The sequence below is a fragment of the Mastigoproctus giganteus genome, chromosome 3 (genome assembly GCF_048544385.1).
Source record: "Mastigoproctus giganteus isolate SK-2022 chromosome 3, ASM4854438v1, whole genome shotgun sequence".
NCBI lineage: Eukaryota > Metazoa > Arthropoda > Arachnida > Uropygi > Thelyphonidae > Mastigoproctus > Mastigoproctus giganteus.
The window spans coordinates 19,876,417-19,898,338 of NC_143577.1; the positions used below are offsets into that span (position 1 = coordinate 19,876,417).

Genomic DNA, 21,922 nt, shown 5'->3' on the forward strand with positions numbered 1-21,922 from the left:
ATATATATGTTGTATGCGTGTACTTCACAGAGCTCACACATGAAAAAACACGTATTAAAAGAGGATGTATCATGTATGTGCAAAAGGGTTCAGGTGGTTAACGGATTTCTTACACCAGCAGTTTGCTTATTTTATGCAAATAGACAAAATAATGAAAACCTTATAGTTTATTTTAAAATATTTAATCATGACTGCTTATATTAGTACAATAGCATACTTACATTATCAAGGGTGTTTTGGCAGACAAAGTAGTCCTCAATAGGTAAGTCATGGAGGGCAGATTCCAACTTTGAAAACACATAAGCTAGAGATATGTTCTCAGATTTCAGCTCATACTGCAACATGTTGAAATGTTTTTCCTGCAAAAAAGCAATTTGTGGAAGTGGTTGTTACCATACATATATATATATAATGAATATAACAAATAAATTAACAATTATTATGGCAAGATAAACAATTATTATAGCAAATTATACAATAAAAAACTATATATTGTATTTATTTAAATGCATGTTGTTACAATTAGTAGTCAATGTCTGGCTATTTAGCTAATGGGAGGCGAAGTTAGGAAGATACTTAAGATAGTAATAGACACTCCTGCCTCGTATTGCACTAATAGCTCAGAGTGTTGAAGAATTTTAGGGATAGGAAAGTGAAATGAATATGATTGAAGAATATAAAGCTGGTGCTCAGATAATCTGGGGGCATAAGTTCCATCCGTATTACTAACGGCCCTGGACTGGGTAAGTTACTGCAATTTGGAAGTGGTTGTCTTTGTATCTCTGTATATCAACTGAAATGCTATGTTAATGTCTACTTTTATACTTAAATTAAAACTAAAGCTTTTAACTTTTAAAAAAAAATTAAACAATAAACATTAAGAATTAAAAAAATTAAAAATTAGAAGGTAACTGGCAGATATACGTGAAAAGCTTCAGGATGCCATACTGTTTCACTATTTCAGCGAATTGTGCTAAAATAGTCCATATATGCCATAATTAACATTTCAGTAGTCTCCTGTACGTATAATTTTGTGTGTTGAGGCCAAAAATTTAAAAAAAAAAAATTTTTCTAATGTACAGGAAACTGTGGCATCTATGTTAAGTTACCTGTACTTTTAAGCTGTTGACAAATGCTGCTAGTTAGAAATTAAGAATTACTGGTTGAGAACAAATATTATAAAGTTGTTGCGAGGACTTACTGAACTGCATGTGGCTGACAGAACCAAAAAGTGAGAGATTGTTTGAGTTTGCCACCCTAGTCATGGGCATAGGTGGCAAAAAAAAAAAAATTTACACTAGCTGATGTAGCTAAAACAACATTTGACTATACAAAGTGTCTGCAATTCTGCCCAGACACGATAGGAGGGAGTATATGATGAGAGCCTTGTTGATCAATTCGGCCCTGGAAAGATTGTGCAAGGCTCAAGGGGTAGAATTTTTTCAGCCTGGTCTGTACTTGTTAACAGGAGAGACTGCTTCTACAGGAATGGGATACACTTAAATAGAAAGGGTGCAAGAATATTTGCTGATGCTATCGAGGCAGTGTTAGGTGGGTCGGAAAACTGCTAGCTTGGGGAGATACAAGGACTGATAGATTAACAGTAGCCACTGGCAGAGGTGAAAGTGATTCTTGCACTACTCCTATTGGAATCAGCAGTGTGACATAAGCATTGGGAGATCAAAATTGAGCGTCGGAGTGTGCTATAGGCCTAATGACTCTGATGAGTATAATAAGAAACTGTACAGGGAAAGAGTGGGCCAGTAAATCAGAGTCTTATAATGGGGGATTTTAATTTCCCACATATTGACTGGAATTTGTGGGTTGGTCACTCATAACACTAGCAAGGCTTTTGTGGATTTATTGGATGATTGTTTTCTACATCAGCATGTTCGGGAGGCAACTAGAGAGAGTAATATGTCTCTACTAATGCGAATCACTGCCACTTGGTGGTTTATTTACTTGATTTTTAATACATGAAGTGTTGCTGCTGATAATCATATCAAGAGCACTACTTTCTCTTGTTGCTTCTCTAACATGCTGGTATAGAAAACAGCCATCCATACTCACTGAAATATTTCACTAATGTAATGGACAAGTGATGAACCCACAAGTTCCCATCAATATCAGGAAATTAAAATTCTCAATAAAAGACTGATCCACCCTGCCTGTAGAATTTCTCATAACATTCATCACAGCTATTTAGCATCCTCTCATTTTTGTTTTCCTAGCATATGTCACACCAGACTGACTCAACATTACACTAATAACCCATGTCTATTGATTGTACTGCCCCAAAAAATAAATCCTTATACAAGAGCATAACTCCCCCCCCCCCGACACAACTCATATAACTGCTTTTCTGATAAGGGTTCCTCAACGTGCTTTCCAGGCTACTGCATGGAAGAATCTCATTGTACTCCCTCCTAACATGCTTGAGTAAAATTCCAGATGCTTTCAAATTTAGCCCAACTTGCAGCTTTTTCTAAACATTGCCTTATACCTGAAAAGTACAGACAGTCCTCTCTTTGCATGGTTACATTTGCCTAGCATATGCATGAATTTCAGTTACCATGGTTTAGTTGAATAATACTGTCCCCCAACAACACGGTTCAAATTTCAGTTACCACAGTATATTAACTGTGAGTAATTACATAAAGTAAAAACTTCGCTGCTAGCTCTTCAGTCCATAAATTACTAAATAATAGATGTGCATCATGATCAGTGACCAATCATATCACTTCTTTCAAAGTCTGGTTGGTCATTGGTGATTGGTCACTGCACATCTGTTATTCAGTTCAAGCACAGACATCAAAGCATGTGTAATTGTATTGCCTCCTTGTCTCCCAGTGATAAACCCACATGACATTTTGCAAAAATGGATAATTGAAAGAGGGAATTGGCCAACAGATGAAAGTGCAGTAAAGAAATGAAAAGTGATAATGCTGGAAGTGAAATTGGATGTGAATTGATGATTTGAAAATGTCAACAGCAAAGCAAAAATAGGACGAGACCTAACCCTGCATGAAGCTATAGTATGAACCATATTGAAAAAGTCCGATGAGCATAAAACACAAGGTAAAGTCGATTCAACATCTTTTAGTTTAAATTGCACTAGAAACAGAAAACCACTTATGGTTGAAATGCAGCGTTTACTTCTACTTTGAATTGAAGACTGTAATAAAAAAAAATCCCAATCAGTTTGGCTAGCATTCAGGCCAAAGTGTTGAAGCTAGTTGCCGCATTGAAAGAAAATGATAATTACACAGAGACTGAAGAAGAATCTTTTACTGCCAGTAAAGGCTGGTTTCATCATTTCAGAAGTCGGCATGAACTGATTAATTTTAAGCTATCTGGTGAAGCTGCTAGCACAGATAGGGATGCTGCTATGAAATCTGCACCCAGATTCCAAGGATTAGTTAAGGCAGGTGGGTTAAGATGATCGTCAAATATTTAATGTTGATGAGACCGGTCTTTTTTGGAAAGCAACCCCATCAAGAACTTATGTGACGAAAGACGTAGGATTGCGAAGTGGCCATAAAGGAATTAAAGATTAACTCTTTTACTAGGAGGCAACGCAGAGGGTGACTTTAAATTAAAACCTATGCTTATCTATATTGAGATAGTTGGAAACAAAGGTATAATGCGAGTAGGAGTAATCTACAGACCAGGTGATTGTGAAGATTATGACGAAAGCCTCTACATGCAAATGGAATGGGCAAGTAAGCGTCAATGTCTTATTATGGGTGATTTCAATTTGCCTCTAATTGATTGGAGTAAATGGGAAAGAAACTCGACATGGGGAACAAAATTTTTAAATCAACTAGATGACTGTTATTTGTATCAACACGTCAGGAAAAGTACTACAGAAAAGAATATCCTAGACCTCATCATCACCCATGAATCAGATGACATAACAGGGCTGACAGTAGAGGAACCAGTAGCAGGAAGTGATCATGGAGTTCTATGGTGGATGATGATGAGAGAGGTAGCAGTAGTAAAAGGCAAAGGAATGGGTTTTAATTTCAGAAAAGGAAATTACAATGCCTTAAGGTACTACATGGCCTCTATTCTCTGTGTAATTTAGATATCGCACAGAGAATGAATACATTTGAACTGTGGTATGCTTTTAAAACATTAATCACAGATGCTTTGAATGCGTATTTACCATTAAAAAAATACTCCACAAGGAGGGTTCCAAGTTGGATGAATAGTGACGTTGCCACATTACTTGAGCAGAAAAAGGTGGCATGGAAACGTTACAGAGCAATAAAAAGTACTGAAGCCTTAACAGCTACAAGATGATCTATAACAGAGCCACAGAAAAGGTTCGACAGGCAAAGGCAGTTTATGAGAAATCAGGGGGGATAAGGAATTCTTCACATATATAAATGCCAAGAAGAGCAGGACAAACCAGATCGGACTTTACGCAAGGGAAAGGGGATAGTATTAAATACACCAGCTGACGCTGCAGATGAACTCAACAGTTATTTTGCATCGATATTTACAAATGAAAAACCTTTTGTGGCAATGGGAAATTGTGGGAGCGAAGTTGAAAAATATGTAATTAATGATATTGAAATTTTGCAAGATTATTTAATGAAAAAACTTTTGAGCCTACAGGCCAGTAAGGCTCCTGGAGTTGATGGAATATACCCTATAATCTTAAGGGAGGTAGCAAGTGAGTGCATTGAACCATTGAGGCTAATTATTCGAGCATCACTAGACTCTGGGGAGATTCCCTTCGATTGGAAAAGTGCCAATGTATCTCCCATACATAAGGGTGGCTCTAAGAGTGAAGTGGGAAATTATCGACCTGTCAGCCTGACTTCAGTGGTAGGGAAAATCATGGAGGCAATGATCAAGGGTGGAATTCAGGATCATTTGGATCGAATTGAAATTCTCAAGGATACTCAGCATGGTTTTGTAAAGGGAAAATCATGTTTAACAAATCTGGTTCGCTATTTTGAAAGAGTCACTCACGAGCTGGATTTAGGAAATAATTTCGACTTTGTTTATTTAGATTTCAGCAAAGCTTTTGACTCAGTCCCACATGAGCGGTTGCTTTATAAGCTGGAACAGGCTGGAATCACTGGGAAAATCCTTAGATGGATAGCAGGATGGCTTCAGGGCAGGAGGCAGAGGGTTGTGATAAATGGCTATTCCTCAGATTGGGTTGATGTAAGAAGTGGGGGGGTTCCCCAAGGATCAGTATTAGGACCACTGTTGTTTTTAATTTTCATAAACGACATCGATGAAAGGATAGATGGCGTGATGTCTAAATTTTCAGATGATATTAAAATTGGTAGAGTAGTTAATGATCACTGTCAAGCTGAGCTTCTTCAGACAGACCTAGATAGACTTCAGGAATGGTCAGAAAAATAGCAGCTATGCTTTAATCCAACAAAGTGTAAGGTATTACACCTGGGAAACAGTAATCCCAAAATAACTTATTCACTTGGCGGAGTTCAACTAAACCCAGTACTGGAGGAAAGGGACTTGGGTGTTATGATACGGTCAGACATGAAATTCTCTGAGTATTGTAAACAGGTTGCAAGGAAGGCCCATGGTGTCCTATCGATGATCTATCGAACTTTTGCAAGTAAAGATAGGACCATGATAATCCCATTATATAAGGCTTTTGTTAGACCACACTTGGAATACTGTGTTCAAGTATGGAGACCGCACCTAAAGAAAGACATCGAGCTTCTTGAAAGGGTGCAAAGACGGGTAACTCGCCTGGTGAGATCGGCAAAAGGGCATCCTTATGAAGAAAGACTTCGAATATGTGGGTTGCAGAGTTTGGAAACAAGACACCTTAGAGGAGATTTGATTGAAGTGTTTAAGGCTCTGAGGGTATCAGTAAAATGAATGAGGACGAAATTTTCAAGATTATAAATGATGCTAGAACTAGGGGACATAAATTCAAGTTACAGGGGGAAATGTTTAGATTGGACTGTAGGAAGTTTTATTTTAGCTAGCAAGTTATAAATTATTGGAATAAGTTGCCTACATGGGTGGTAGAGGCAGACAGTTTGGGGAAATTCAAAGGTCATCTGGATAGTACCTTCGGGTCAGGGAAGTGCATAGGATGATAGGTTTAATTTCCTTTTCTTTTATTAATTATTATTTTTTTTTATCATTGTTCTATTCGGGGTTTTTTTTTTTTTTTTTGGCTGGTGCAGCATAAGCCATAGGCTTTCTTGCACCATGCGGCCATTACTAATACTATCAGTCTGAGAATCCCAGAGCATTAAAAAAATCATAAAAAAGCATCTCTACCAGTCATTTGGCATGCAAATAAAAGATTATGGGTTACAATAACATTGTTTCAAGACTGGTTTCAATCGTATTTTTGTCCTGCGGTAGAGAGATACTGTAGGCAAAATAACTTTTAAAGCACTTCCAGGTCACTCTGGTTCTCTTGGGGACTTGAATGAAAATGTTAAAATTTGCTTTTTACCACGAAACACAACTTCATTAATCTAGCCAATGGACCAAGGAGTTATTTCAACTTTTAAAGCATATTATCTTAGATGGACTTTCGGGCAGGCTATTGACGCTACAACTGGAGAGCATGCAATTTCTTTAGCTGAGTTTTGGAAGAAATATGATATAAGCATGCGAATGAAAACAATCAAGCATCATGGCAGGAAGTAACAGCAAGTAATATATGTGCAGTATGGCAGAAACTTTTACCGCACTGTGCAAATAACTTTGCAGGATTCAAATCGAACATAAATTAAGTTATAAAATAAATAGCTGACCATGGGAATGTTGACACTGCTGCTGTTCGAGAGACTCTAAATATGCAGCTAGAGGAACTTAGTAAAGGTGAACTTATTGACAAATGAGGAACGTGGTTGTGACGAAAAGGATGACAATATCCCAGAGGATGTGATGCTGGCAAAAAACTTTACATTAAAGGAACTCTCAGAGATATTTCATAGCATTGAAAGTGCAAAGGATAAAATATTGGAGCTGACCAAACTTAGAAAGGAGCATGACAATTCGCCAAGACAGAGAAAAGATGCTCGCTCTGTATCGTAAGTTATACGACGAAAAAGGCAACACTGCTCAAACTACTGTACTCTTGACAATTTTTTTACAAAGAAATAAAACACTTTAATTCTGAATTTTTCTAATGTTTTAAATTACAGTGTAATAAATAAATATTAGTTTTACTCCTTTTTTCATTTCCTTTTTCATTTTTTCATACATTTATAACCTACAATAACATTGTTTCAAGACTGGTTTCAATCGTACTTTTGTCCAGCAGTGGAGAGATACTGTAGGCAAAATAATTTAACTTTTAAAGCACTACTACTGTTGGATAATGCTCCAGGTCACTCTGGTTTTCCTGGGGGACTTGAATGAAAATGTGAAAATTTGCTTTTTACCACCAAAGTTTTTAATGTTTTGACAAAAAATTTTAAAGGTCTCGGAACAATCGTAATTTTTTCCATTGATTATTAAGATCGCTTTGCACAATTTCAGCTTGCACAGTCATTTTTACGGTCCCGCACTACCATGCAAGGCGAGGACTGCCTGTAAATAACTCTGATTACCTAAGCTTAATATCATTAGTGGCACTATGTACAATATCACCTTTTTTGTCCTTAAAAGATAACTACAGCCACTCCCTGGCTTACATGATACTCAACTTATGGAAATTTGACTTTACATAAGTTTTTGCTGGCCGGTGCAAACTTAAAAAAATCGTGGAAAAGTATTTTGTACCCTGTAGAAATAAATGGAGGTATCATGAAAATATCATAATGTGAACCCAATAACACATTTTTTTTTTTTTTTGGTGATTTGTTCCAAGACCTCAGAAGTTGAAATTTTTGCTATATAACTAAGCTATTTATCTCTCTAAAAGGTCATTTTTATAATGGAAATTGCACTACACTTTCATTGTTCCATATGTTTCATTATAAGAATCAATTTTGAATGCCCTTGTGATATTTTTTCTAAAACACATTTCTGGTGATCACTACCATAAAACAATAAAAAAACAATTTGCACTTTCCGGTTTATTGGGCTTTTCTGTTAATGCAATCTATTATAAATGGATAAGGTAGTAAACTCAATCTTCTTGCATTTGTGATAATATTGATAACTGGAATTCCGTGAGTTTTTACGTTATGGTATTATGGTGAAATGAGTTTCCCTTCACTGAAATCTTCAATCATATAAAAAAACATAAATAAATTTTCAGAATCTTCTCTTCATTCCTATTTACTTATTACAATGGTGAAGGGAAAGGGACCAACGGAAAGTGCAAGTGCTAGGAAACAAAACAAAATTGATTTAGAAATGAAGATAATTAAGAAGTACAAAGCAAGGCAAAGTTTGTCATCTATTGCATGGAATTAGGTCTCGCTGCTTCAACAGTGAATACTATTTTAAGGGACAGTGCACGTATGCTAAAGGATCGATGCATTTAAGATCAACAGTGATCACAAAACAATGTTAAGGTGCTATATCGAAGATGAAAAAGCTATTAATAATATGGATGGAAAATCAGATTCAGAAGCAACTGCTCTTGAGTCCACTGGCCATTCAAGCAAAAGCAAGCAGTATTTATGAAGATATTAAGGATAAGTATGGCAAACCCCAAGCCAAGTTTGTGGCAAGCAATGGATGGTTTAATAGGTTCAAGCATCATATTGGTTTCCAAAACATTAAAGTATGCAGTGAAGTTGTCAGTGCTGATTCTGCAGCAGCAGAGAAATTTTGTGATGCATTGAAAAACACCCCTTCTAAATCTCCACAGCCCTCAACTTCCACAGTGGTGTGCTTATCAGCTGGAGAGTTAATTCTGGCAACGATGCTCGAAAAGTAAAACTTGCTGACATTATGCCTGTCTCCTCTCTCTTTTTGTAATTTTGAAATTTTTGTAATTTTTCCTGCACATGAGATAAAAAAAAAATTGAATAAATAATTCTATTTACATGTTTGTTGAACATTTCTTTTTTGCTTCAATCAAGTTTGCAAGTGCTGCATAAGCATTTAGAGAAATTCCGACTTGTATAAAATGCCGACTTACGTAGAGTTCCGCAGAACACAACCTTTATGTAAATCAGGGAGTGGCTGTATTTTACAACATCATTAATACATCGTTACTATAATTAATCCAACATCATTTAAACAACCTCAGTATTTGAAGCACATTCAAGGTGGTCTTCCTCAACTGCCTGTATATAGGAACTGCTGAATAATTTCCAGATTTAGTAAATCTATAATTGATCTATAATTATTATGTCAAATGATTATGTCAATTATTATGTCATATTGAGTAAGCATTCTAATAAAACCTTAACAGCAATTAATATTTACCTTCAGGGATGCATCTGGGAAAGTACGCCTTATCCATCTTTGTACTGGTTCCTGTTCATTTTCTTTTGTTCGTAGTGTTATGAAATAACCCTCTCCAAAACGATTCTTCAAGTGCTGAATACTTCCAAGGCATTTAAAACGACCATTTACTAAAATTGCTAGCCTTGTACATAATACCTCACATTCCTCCATACTGAAAGTAAAGTTAAAAGAAAACAATTAGGAAATTACTTTGAAAAAACTGCAATTTTAAGATAGAGCACAAAAATAACAAATATTTATATCACCATGTGACACAAGTTACCTAACCAAGAATTGCTAAGTGCTGTGTGGCCATCAGTTTCAAGATGGTGACAATTCAACAGAAATGTGTGCATGTTTTATGGTATGCTAAATATGAGTCACCAATTCGAGTTCAGCATGAATTCAGGCATATGCATCAGGATAATACATCAGATAATAAATCTTTGCAGATTTATGCAGATTTAAAGAGAGGTTAGATAAATATTTGGACTAGGGAAGTATTTCACTTTATTTCATTAATTATTATTTATTCATTTAATTATTATTTTTTATAACAGTTGTTATACATTTCTACTTTCTTTCATTATTTTGTCATTGTAATACTAATATTAATCATTATTTACCTGTGAGAAGTCAACATAACTGAACGACCATTCCTAACAAGTTCGAGTATTAGATCCCATAAAAACCGTCGTGTATACGGATCCATGCCTGTTGTTGGCTCATCCTACAGTAGAGGGATATGAAAAATTGTTTATGTTAGAATACATTACATCATATATCTGGAGTACTGGGGAGTGGCATTTGAAGTGCCAGAGTGTCATCATCAATCACAGATGCATACTACTGCTTGATTAAACAAGGAAAATAAACAAAACTACAATCATAATTAATAATCAGAACAGTGAAAAAGCTATGGTTTAAGTCTTTGTTTAAATTCACGTAAAAGAATGAAGACTTCTTAAAACGTGAAAATAAATTATGGTAACTACAAGAATCTGTAGTCCAAATTAAATTGATGAAGGGTATTAAATATGAATCTATTAAAAAATGTTTACAAAAATAATTTTAATTTATTCTTTTGAGAAAATTTTACAAAAATGGGCTGAATTAAGCTCCCACAGGAACAATTAAACCGAGTGAGAGCAGTTGAATTTTGGCCATCAGTGGAGGGACAAAAACTGGAAGTTTTCTTTTATATACTGTGTGGGAGTTTTCTTTTATATTTTATATAAAAGAAAACTTCTACATAGATAGGCATATTTTGCTAATAAGCAAATTATTGCTTATTAGCAAATTATGCCTAACTGTGTATTATTCACAGATAGGCATAATTTGCTAATAAGGGCCACCTGTTGGGACAAAAACTGGAAGTTTTCTTTTATATACTGTGTGGGAGTTTTCTTTTACATTTTATATAAAAGAAAACTTCTACACAGATAGGCATATTTTGCTAATAATAAGGGCCACCTGTTGTCTGATAGTCTTAAAACAGCTGTCACAACAGTGCCAGAATTTTATAAAAATGGCACATTCACCTTCTGTGATGCCATTTATATATAAAAAGTTACCACTGTCAGTGGAGGGACTCAAGCATCTCCAAAGATGGAATCTGAAATTGAGATGCATAAAATTTTAAAATTATTTTGATGTCTGCACTAAAAAATAATATTGCAGCCTTTAGTATCATTATAGAGATGCAGGCATCGCTAAAAAAAGGATTTGCATATCTGTGGTTATAACTTTAAAGTGATTTTTTGACATAGGCCTTTACACGATTTTAATATTATAAATGTTTTTTAATTTTTTTATAAATTTTATTGAGTACAACAATGCCTTTATAGTGTTGTTGGAGGTCTATAAATTAAGTTATCACAGAACAGTAAATAAAACCTTAATAGCACAGTACTTTACTCTTACCAGAAAGATGATTGGGGGACTGCCTAACAAAGCAATTGCAGCAGAGAGCTTTCTTTTGTTACCTCCACTGTAAGTACCTGCAATTTTATCTGCATACTGTACTAGATCTAACTTTCTTAATGCCCATTCCACTACCTGTTATTAAAAAAATTAAATGTACATATTATTATAGTTTGCATATGACCAAATAAACTTGAAAAAATGATGAAAGTAAAAGGCCTTTAGTAAAAAATACTTTTTTTTTTTTTTTTTTTTCAAAATGCTGTTTTAAGAGAAAGTATTTTTCCTAAATGTTAATAAACCATTTACAAAATTCTCACACATGTCATATTTAAAATGAGTATGATTAATTTCAAACAAAACAAAAATAACAAAGAAAAAAAATATACATATGACCTCAATGTTACAGTAGGTTCTGGAAACTGAATTTCAGTTTACGGAAACGACAAGTAAATTATTGGATTTGAGGGAAAAAAGTGTTTTCTTCAAATAAAAACAAATATCTTGTTAGAATCAAAAGAATTCCCTTCTTCCATCAGAAGTCAGATGGAAGAACAATTCTCAAAAGTATTTGGACACTCCACTTAAAAAAAAAACAGTAATGAAATGTTGGAAGAAGGTTATTCAAAAGATGTCCTATCTGTTAAATCAGTGGTTTTCAACAGGGGCGCCGTAACAACATTCCAGGGGTGCCATGTAATTTGGGTTAAATTACTTAAACTTATTATTTTTTATTTATATGTTTATTTCATTATAAAATGGTGTACAGTATATTTTTAATTTTGTGGTGTTCTATAATTGATGTTTACTTAGTACCTCTATATAAAGAATAAAATTATTATATACTGTATATAAAAGTTACTTTGAAAATAGCTTTTGCTATTTCAATGCATTTACATGTTCAATTTGTCTTGGGGATGCTTTTGTTTCCCCATGACAGAGACGTGAAGGTTTGGATTTACCCTCACATTAGAAATGACCATTATCCATGAGTCAATCTAAATTGCTCATATCATTTTATACAAATAGCATCACTAAGAAAAATGAATCTGCTATTTGTCTAAAACTCAGATCTCATAACAGCTGTTTTTGAGGTTTACTTTTTTTTTTTTTTTTTTTTTTTTTTTTGTTAGTTATTGGCACATCGGCTTCTGTGGTCATATTGCACCTCCCAAGGTTTTTGCATTTTCTACTCTGATCCAAGCCAGAGGCGGGATTCGAACCCGCGACCTTTGGGTTGCCAGGCAGACACTTTACCCACCTGGCTAGCCTGGTCAGCTTGAGGTTTACTGATTGCTGACACCAGATGACTGGTGGCCTTTATTAGAAATGATCAAAAGTCATCATTTCAAACCAGAAGACAAAAGCATCCCAAGACAGAAATTGAATGCAATAATGTGCACCATTTTCAAATTATTCCAATGCCTCTGCTGAAATATGATCCTGCAACCTCTGTAAAAAGCAATTTTATTATTTAAAAACCTACTTAGTGATATTTTTAAAATGTTGTTGTTGGGCATCACTTTTTATTGGAACATTATTATTACAAAAAAATACAAAAGTCATGCTAATACAATGTAATTATGAATGCAAGAGCCAGATTTCAACATAATGTCCACTCCACAGGTTATCTATTTGTTTTAGATGTGGAACTGAGCCAGTGAGTCAAAAATACCAATGCATACTACTGGATCAAACGGATAGTTGAAATGGGAGGTATTGGGTTTTTTTTTTTTTTTTTTGGCTAATACTGTGTAAGCTTCCTTTCTTACATAGCTGCCAATTTTTTTACTTTCAAAAAGGTGGAGATAAGATAGGAGGATAACAGGAGGGTTTTGGTCAAACAAATGCTAAAATCAGGAGTGGTTTTTTTTTGCAAAAAGCAGTTTTTACCAAACAACAGGTTTATAAAAAAAATAAAAAAAAAAGCTGGTAGTATTTTGAAGTTCACAGTGCACTAGAAATTAAATTTCACTGGTAAAATACACATTGTTTTTTATAAACACATGTATTTATCAATGATATTGATGAAGGCATATCAGGCTTAATGGAATTTACGTATGATACAAAGGTAGGCAGGGTGGTTAATGACAGGAGTGATGATATGCTACTGCAACAGGATCTAGTAAAGTTAGGCTGATGGGCGGTAACCTCAGAGAAAAGTATGAACTGTATGGTACTATACTCAGGGTGGTGGAAACTGAAAAAGACCTGGAGGTAACTGTGCAGTCAGATACATGAAATTCTCTGAGCAACGTAGACATGCTGTGAGGAAAATTTAAGGGATTTTTGTCAATGATATACAGGAATTTTTCTAGCAGGGATAAGGAGGTGGTTACCCATTGTATCAAGCAATGCTCAGGCCACATCTTGAGTATTGCATAGAAGTCTGGAGATCTCATTTTAGGAAGGATGTAGAGCTGCTGGAATGAGTACAGAGAAGGGCAACGAGATTGGTGAGGAGGACAAAGGGGTGCTCTTATGAAGAAAGCCTTCAGTTCTGTAAATTGCAGCATTTGGAGACTAGGCACCTGCAAAGTGATCTGATTGAAGTGTTTAAAGATTTGAATGGATTGGGAAAGCCCGATGCTGATGGGATTCTTCCTCTGAGGGGGCATAAATTCAAATTGAGGAAAGACAGTTGCAGAAAAGATGTGTGGATGTTTGCCTTTAGCCAGAGGGTGGCTGGAACAAACTTCCATCTGTTGCTATGGAAGTTGATGGCTTAAATGAATTCAAGGAAAAACTAGACAACCTACTGGATCAAATGCATATGTGAAATGAGAAGTGTTGGTTTTTTTTTTTGGCTGATAGTGTATAAGCTTGCTTTCTTGCATAAATTACAGCCACAGGATTGTTTACCAGTACATGCTTTTAAGCATTAACTTACCTGATGTTTTTCTGTCTGAATATTTCTATTAGACATGGATTGATTTTGATTTCTTCAAGAAAGATACTGTTGCAGACTTGGCCTTCTTCAGAAATACCTAGTCAGAGTTTTGTCCATGACAATGGCCCTGCTGTCTAGGCTTTGGCTATCAGGGGCATTTCCAAAGTGTCACCAAAAAGAAATCTAACTCAGTTTAATGGTACCATAGTATATATTTAGTTAAGGTGACTCAATTACAGAAATCATATCACACTATTTATACCTCCTATACCTCCAATTAAAAAATACTGGAGAATTGCAACACCCACACTGGATGTAGCATAGCATCATTCAAGCCCACATCCTTTATTTTTCAGGCAAGTACCTTACTCACTAGACCAATCTGGCAGTATGAGTTAACATTTTGGCTTAATGATGGCAAAAAGGATGTTATTCTGTGGAGATTACTGGGATCAGGTCTATTGTAATAGCTAATAAAAATAATAAATTAACTCGATACTAGGCTGTATGAATAACCTTCAAAAAAAAAATCCGCCCCCCCCATAAAATCTGACTTGATAGATCTTGAGGTAAATATAGGAAATTAACACATAATGCAGCTTGGTCATTGCCTTTTTGGAATGTACACATACAGATACAGACAAAAAATTAGTCACCTATGTAATTTTTCAATTAGTAATTGTGCAACCCCTTCTTTAGCAAAGATCTCTTCATTAATTCTCATTGGTAGGGATTCAGGTATATCCCTTAAATAGCTTATATCAATATCAATGATGCTGATACTCACACCTGAGCAACAGCAAGCTCACATAAAGGTTGGTCAGGAGCTGAAATGGACGGTTACTGAAGATGGTGAGGTTCTGTCCAAGGTGATAACAGTAGATGAGACATACTTCATCATTTCGGCCAAGAGAGTAAGCAACAAAGCTCTGTTTGGAAGTCTATGTCATCACCAACACCAAAAAAAGCAAAAGTTGTGGCTTCTGCAGGAAAGATTATGGTCATCTCTTTTTTTGACATTCAAGGGATGATTTACCAGAATGTTGTGCCACATCATATGATTGTTACAGGACTTTACTACAGAACTGTAGTAAGGTACTGCATACTTTGTGAGATCACATCATGCAAATGACCACAACTGCACAGGTTGTGCTGCATCATGACAATGCAAGACCTCACACTGCTCATACTGTCATCAAGTATTTGGCCAAAATTAATGTCAAATGTGTTCCTCATTTGTCCTACAGCCCTGACCTTACATCCTGCAATTGTTTTTTCCCTTCCAAAGTTAAAAGAAGGAGCCACAAGGAAAATGTTTCCAGTCATCAGAAGTTGTACAGACATAAGAGGTGATTCTCAAATGCATGTAAAAAAATGGCTTCCACCATGTTTTTGAAGAATGGCAGAAATGTTGGAGTAAGTGCATTTCATCATATGGGGACTACTCTGGAAAGTACCATCAAAATATGGATGATTTTTAATGGTATGTTGTGGAAAAAAAAATCATGATCATTCTTTATTGAATAGCCCTCGTATTTTTTATTACATAAAATAAGTGGCATGTAGATACATTCTCAAAGTCAAATATTTTGGGTTTGGATTTCATAAGTATCTTTAGATAGATGGCCTACAACAAACTAGAATATACAGTAAACTATTATGATTGTGGACTATATTTTTATAGTGTTATACAAATTAGCACTATACAAGGTGCCACTGTATGTAAATTTACAAACATAGAAATAATACATGAAAATGGAGGTGTTATCTTATCTGAATAGTCAATTATACCTTTCTCTCATTCTTTGAAGGGATTCCTCTGAACTTTGCATATAACTGTAAATGTTCTCTTGCAGTCATCTCATCATAAAGAGCATCAAACTGTGGGCAGTATCCAATATATTCTTGGATTCGGTGAAATTCTTTTCTAATGCTATATAAGAAAATATCAACATTCTTACATACTTTGAAGTAAGAAAAACTGTATCTATTCAAAAATGAGGGCAACAAATAAATGCAGTTCAAAGGTGGAACAATAATTTTTATATTTTAAGAAAAATAATTTAAAAACTATTTAAAATCATACCTCCATAGACTGCTGTGTGATATTGAAACCAATAAATGAAAGAATATACAATAAACAAAGCAAGAATATTCACATATGCAACAGTACTGAAACATTAATGTTAATTCTAGGTTGACAATGAGTCCTGCACTCTTTGTAAACCCATAATTAACAATACTTGTTAAAATAGTTACAAGGAAACTCAAATACAACTTTAAGCAATCTCATTGGACGGCTGGCTAATGGCCACTCACGTAAAATGCAAATTATATAATATATATATATAATTTGCATTTTACTTGGGCGAACACACACACACACACACACACACACACACACACACACACACACACACACACACACACACACACACACACACACACACTCTTCATCTGATTTTGAGATGGAAAACCTGCACATTGTTATTTACTTTTATTTTTTTATATTTGGAGTATATACAAATATATTCTGTCAGTTTTAGTGAAAAGTAAGCAAAATTGCTGAATTCATTCACAATTTCAAAAGTTGTGTTAGTGAAACAGATAATTTTTGTATTGATGATATCAGGGAAGATTAAGATATTTACAAGCATTCCTGACAGTAATTTGAACAAATCAGATGATGCCTCAAACTGATTAACTGTCTGGCAAATCATGTCAAAGTGACCAATGAGCTATCAAAAGCAGCCTACCAAGAGATTCAGGAAGAAAATTGTGTACTAGGTTGGGTTTTATAGTTATATATTATCTAACTATATAGGTTTGTGCTATAGCATCATGTTTAAATTGTTCTATAGTAGTCATAAATTGTCATTATTTAAGTATATCTCATATTGTGAATGCCCTCACAACGAGTTGCCATGATATTGCACTAGTTCAAATAAGTTTTTTTTTTTTTTTTTTTTTTTTTATTATTATGGAAACTCCAAACATGAGAGGTATTAGAACTTCTAGTACTTAATACCATGCATGGGTTGGAGGCTGAGAAGATGAAAGAAGATATTTTATTGACATTGGACTTGAACTTCTGTAGACTGTAATTTTCAGGAAATACATATGAAGGAAGGTCGTTCCAGAAAACGGCAGTTGAATGAATAAACGAGGAAGATGAAAAGTTGGTTCTGTGAGTTTGAAGCTGGATAGTAAATGGATGTTAGCTGGTGGCAGCACATGTTCGGACCATTTTGAAAGAGAGAGCAAGAATTATACAAGCCAATTCAGTGCCCATGGAAGTATCTGTAGAAAAGGCATGCAGCAGAAACAGTACATCTATCGTCTATGAGACAGAGAGTGGAGAGACTCTGTTAGAGATGAGTCATTAATTAACCTAACTGCCCTCTTCTGAATGGAATCTAGAAGCCTGGCAGAAGTTTTGGAGGCACCGCCCCAGATCTGAGAACAATATTCCATTGTAGGGTGGATTTGCGATTTGTACCCAGTGAACAGCTGTTTGGAAGAAAAGTAACGCCAAGAGCGAAAGAGAAAACCAAGTTTTTTAGATGCAGAGGAGTCAATATTTGTAATGTGTTTGTGCCAAAGAGAGATTAGAAGTCAGGGTAATCCCCAAAAAAGATATATCATCTTGCCTAGAAATCGGAGTGTCACCAAAGATAAGCATAGGAGCAGAAGAATCCTTTTTGCGAGATATAAGACAGGACTGAGTTTTAGAAGGATTGAAATCAACTAAGCTATCTTTATCCCACTGGAGATTGGCATTTAAGGAATGGTAGTGGATATTCGAAAAGTTGATGATGATTGAGCAGGGCAAGGTTTCTCACACTGGAAAGTGGAATGCAATGTGCTATCATCAGCAAAACTATGGATAGGATTTCTGGTCAATGGAAGAAGGTCATCAATATACAAGAGGAAAACAGTGAGGGGAAAGGACTGAACCTTGGGGAACACCAGCATTAGTGAAGAAGTTAGAAGATAGAGAGCCATCTACCATCACCCTCAGTGAGCGGGCAGAGAGAAAACTGGATAACCAATTAGTGGTGTACACTATAACCATTGGTGTACATTATAACTATTGTACACTTGCATGTACACCAATGCTAGGAGTTTGGTAAATAAATTTGATGAATTTGAAGTGTTCGTCAAAACATCAGGGGCAGATAGAGTTGGGATATCAGAGACGTGGTGTCACAGAGATATAAGGAATGCAGACATGGAATTTGAGGAGTACAATTTCTACAGGAAGGATAGATAGAATAGGAAGGGAGGAGGGGTTATGCTATTAGTTAAGAAACACATAAAATCCAAGGAAGTACAGCCAGTCGACATGATCTGGACAGTGCAGTATCGAGTCAGTTTGGTGTGACATAAGCACTGGGAAATCAAAATTGAGAGTAGGAGTGTGTTATAGGCCTAATGACTCTGATGAGTATAATAAACAACTGTACAGGGAAATAGAGTGGACCAGTGAATCAGAGAGCCTTATAACGGGGGATTTTAATTTCCCACATATTGACTGGAATTTGTGGGTTGGTCATTGACATACTAGCAAGGCTTTTGGATTTATTGAAAGATTGTCTTCTACAGCAGCATGTTTGGGAGGCAACTAGAGGGAGTAATACTCTTGATCTGATTATCAGTAGTGATTCTTCATGCATTAAGAATCCACAGATAAAGGAACCACAAGGATGGCAGTGATCACAGTGTGCTGAAGTGAGATTTACTCAAAGAGGTACTACCATCAAGGGTAAAGGGAAGGGTTTTTTCTTTCGTAAAGAACACTACAGAAGTCTGAATTTAAATTCTATACGTTGGGACCAACTGATGACATTACCAACAGTAAATTCAAAATGGGAAGCATCCAAAGAATTAATCTTGGAAGCTACTAGGCTTTTCATACCTAAGAAATACTGTTCAAAGTTTAGTAAGAGGATGGATCAGATTGGTCCACTGGATATCGATGGTTCAACTGTTGATGATCCTTCTCAGGTAGCTAACAAACTAAATGAGTATTTTGCATCTACATTCACACATGAGGAGTTGTTCAGGGACGGGAATACCACAGGTGAATTAAACTCTGGCAGTGAGCTAGACAATTTTGTAATAACTGAGAGCAAAGTGGAGGAGAAATTGTTGAAGATAAACATAAGAAAGGTGCCTGGGGTGGATGGGATCTATCCAGTTATATTAAAGGAGGCAGCAAAGGAAGTAAGCAAACCCTTAGCCATAATTATGAGAGCTTCTGTGATCTTAATTCACAAAGAAGAATCAAAGGGTGATAAAAGTAATTATAGACCTGTTAGTTTAACTTCTGTTCCAGGGAACAGAAGTTAAATAATGGAGGCACTGGTTAGAGAAGCATTGCAGGACCATTTAGACAAGACTTCAGTTATAGCTCGGACACATTATGGTTTTGTTAAGGGAAAGTCTTGTCTCTGACCAATTTGATTGGATACTATGATGTGGTCACAAAGGAACTGGATGCAAAGAATAATTTTGATATCATATGCAAGAGTAGCTCATGGTGTCTTGTCAATGATATACAGGAATTTTTCTAGCAGGGATAAGGTGGTGATTATCCCCTTGTATAAGGCAATGGTCAGGCCACACCTTGAGTACTGTATACAGGTCTGGAGGCCTGATTTTAAGAAGGATGTAGAGCTGTTGGAACGAGTACAGAGAAGGGCAACAAGATTAGTGAATGGAACAAAGGGTTGCTCTTACGAAGAAAGGCCTAAGTTTTTCAAAAATGTTCAGTTATAGTAGAACAAGCTAAACTGATGGTATGAATGGTGCTGCTATGTTTGATCATCCTATCAAGCAATCCTCTTTTCATCTTATCCATGTAATTCACATCATTTGGCTATGGTATCTAATATATAACTACATTACTCTTGGAGGGATCATCTGAGATGGTCTTGACAGCGGAGACAAATTATCAGTGTCTTTTTTACTTGGTAGGCATGCTGACTATATGTTAGGGTAAAGTATTATCCTGAAATGTGCTCAGAGATATCAAGATATATGCACCATCACACATGTCAAGCCACATGTTACAGAATAAATTTTTTTTTTTTGCAATTGTGTTCCAGTCAGCCACTCTTTCTTCTTAAAAAACAGGATCTCAGAGTGGGTGGGTTCAGAAATACTGTCAGCAAACAACAGATTAATTCAGTGTACCAAATGTGCTGTATGTGTGTGTGTTGAAAATTTTGCTTCCTGTATTATAGGGATTAATAAACCAATAATTTTCCATAATGAGTTCAATGCACTAAGTAGCAAAGCCAGTTTTCTCACAGCTATATAGAGAATGAGACTATGCCTGATAAGTACAATGACTAATTATTTTCTTAATTAAATGTGAGGAACTGTGTTTTAATATAATTTATGTAAAACCCCTCCAGTAAACAAGAGAATTCCTAATCCCTCCACATGAGGATAATCCTCAGGCATTTATAAGCAACTAGTTTAATGCAGAATCATGACTCTTCCCAACAGCTCCAATTCTTGAGTTGAAGGCTATGGTCACCTATATTTTGAATGCTTTTTAACTATCAATTTGCTCGTTGTTAGTTTAATTTGTTTTTGTAGCTGTTCCTAAAAGTCAGCCAACAAGTAAGTTTTGTTCTTTGTGATTAGATAATTTTCTTTTTTAATTTTAAATGGGTAGTAGTTTTAATGAATTTTTGTAGAGAAATTTTCACTAAATTTAAGGAACTAAGCCTGTTGATAAAAGTTAATAATTAAAATTATATTCATAATTATATTCAAGAACTAGTTTGCAAAATTACTATTTATGAGAATAAGTCAGCCAAATTTATTACTTGAAATAAGCCCGATTTCACAATAATCAGAGTAGTGTTTTTCACCCCCCTTTCCAAATTTTTGGTAGTTTTGACATGATTTTGAGCTGATCTCAAGAAGAATAACATTATTAAATTAAGTATACAAAAATCTGAACTCCATTAAAGACTTAAGATACCTGTAACCATGCAAGTAAGCATCTCCTGTTGTTATTGAAGTATCACCAGTTAACATCTGAAATGTTGTGGTTTTCCCAGCTCCATTTACTCCTAGTAGTCCAAGACACTAAAACAGCAGAAATAAAATAAAATAGCTACTAATTCATACTTAAGACATTTTTATTCCAATGCATGCAATGCAATATAAATCATATTATATACATCAGAAATGTCAAACAGATTTTGGTTGGCATGTCAAACATTTTAATTAGCACTATTAGTAATATGGATTTAATATATTTATCGCAGCAAATACATAAATTCATGAATACAAAAAGCTACTAGCATATTATCATTATTTGTAATGATAATGTGCTAGTGGTTTGTAACTTGACCAAAGAACAGAACAATTATACAATGAATGGGAAAGAAAACTAAAAATATACATCAGTAAATGATGCATTTATTTGTATGAGTTCTTTTTGATGAAAGTTATGTTACTCTTTGTTATAAGCAAAACACAGACTAGTGCAGATGTTAAGAATAGCATCAGTAATATTAGGCTGCTTTAAGGTGCAAATTAATAGGGCATTTGCAAATTTTCCTTTATCTTTACAAAGTTAAACATGCTCAATTTCCCATTTGGTATCCTACTAATACATGCACTGTGGTAAAACACTGCTAAGTTCTGTTTAACATCATCTTTCAAATCTGTAGATTTGAAAGATGAAGTGCCTATCTACCACATTCACTAATATTTAAATGA

General features: G+C 35.1%; 1 protein-coding gene across 1 annotated transcript in view; it reads right to left on the bottom strand.

Moving 5' to 3' along the window:
* LOC150087777 (ATP-binding cassette sub-family A member 2-like) overlaps window positions 1-21,922 on the bottom strand; it is a 487,681-nt gene that overhangs the window by 10,091 nt on the left and 455,668 nt on the right. Inside the window, exons 43-48 of the mRNA XM_090369199.1 lie at window positions 21,177-21,283; window positions 15,968-16,109; window positions 11,287-11,421; window positions 9,990-10,093; window positions 9,343-9,535; window positions 222-359 (exon numbers count right to left, since the gene is read on the bottom strand). Of these exons, the coding sequence (XP_090225325.1) occupies window positions 222-359; window positions 9,343-9,535; window positions 9,990-10,093; window positions 11,287-11,421; window positions 15,968-16,109; window positions 21,177-21,283 (819 nt within the window). The remainder of the gene's footprint in view (window positions 1-221; window positions 360-9,342; window positions 9,536-9,989; window positions 10,094-11,286; window positions 11,422-15,967; window positions 16,110-21,176; window positions 21,284-21,922) is intronic.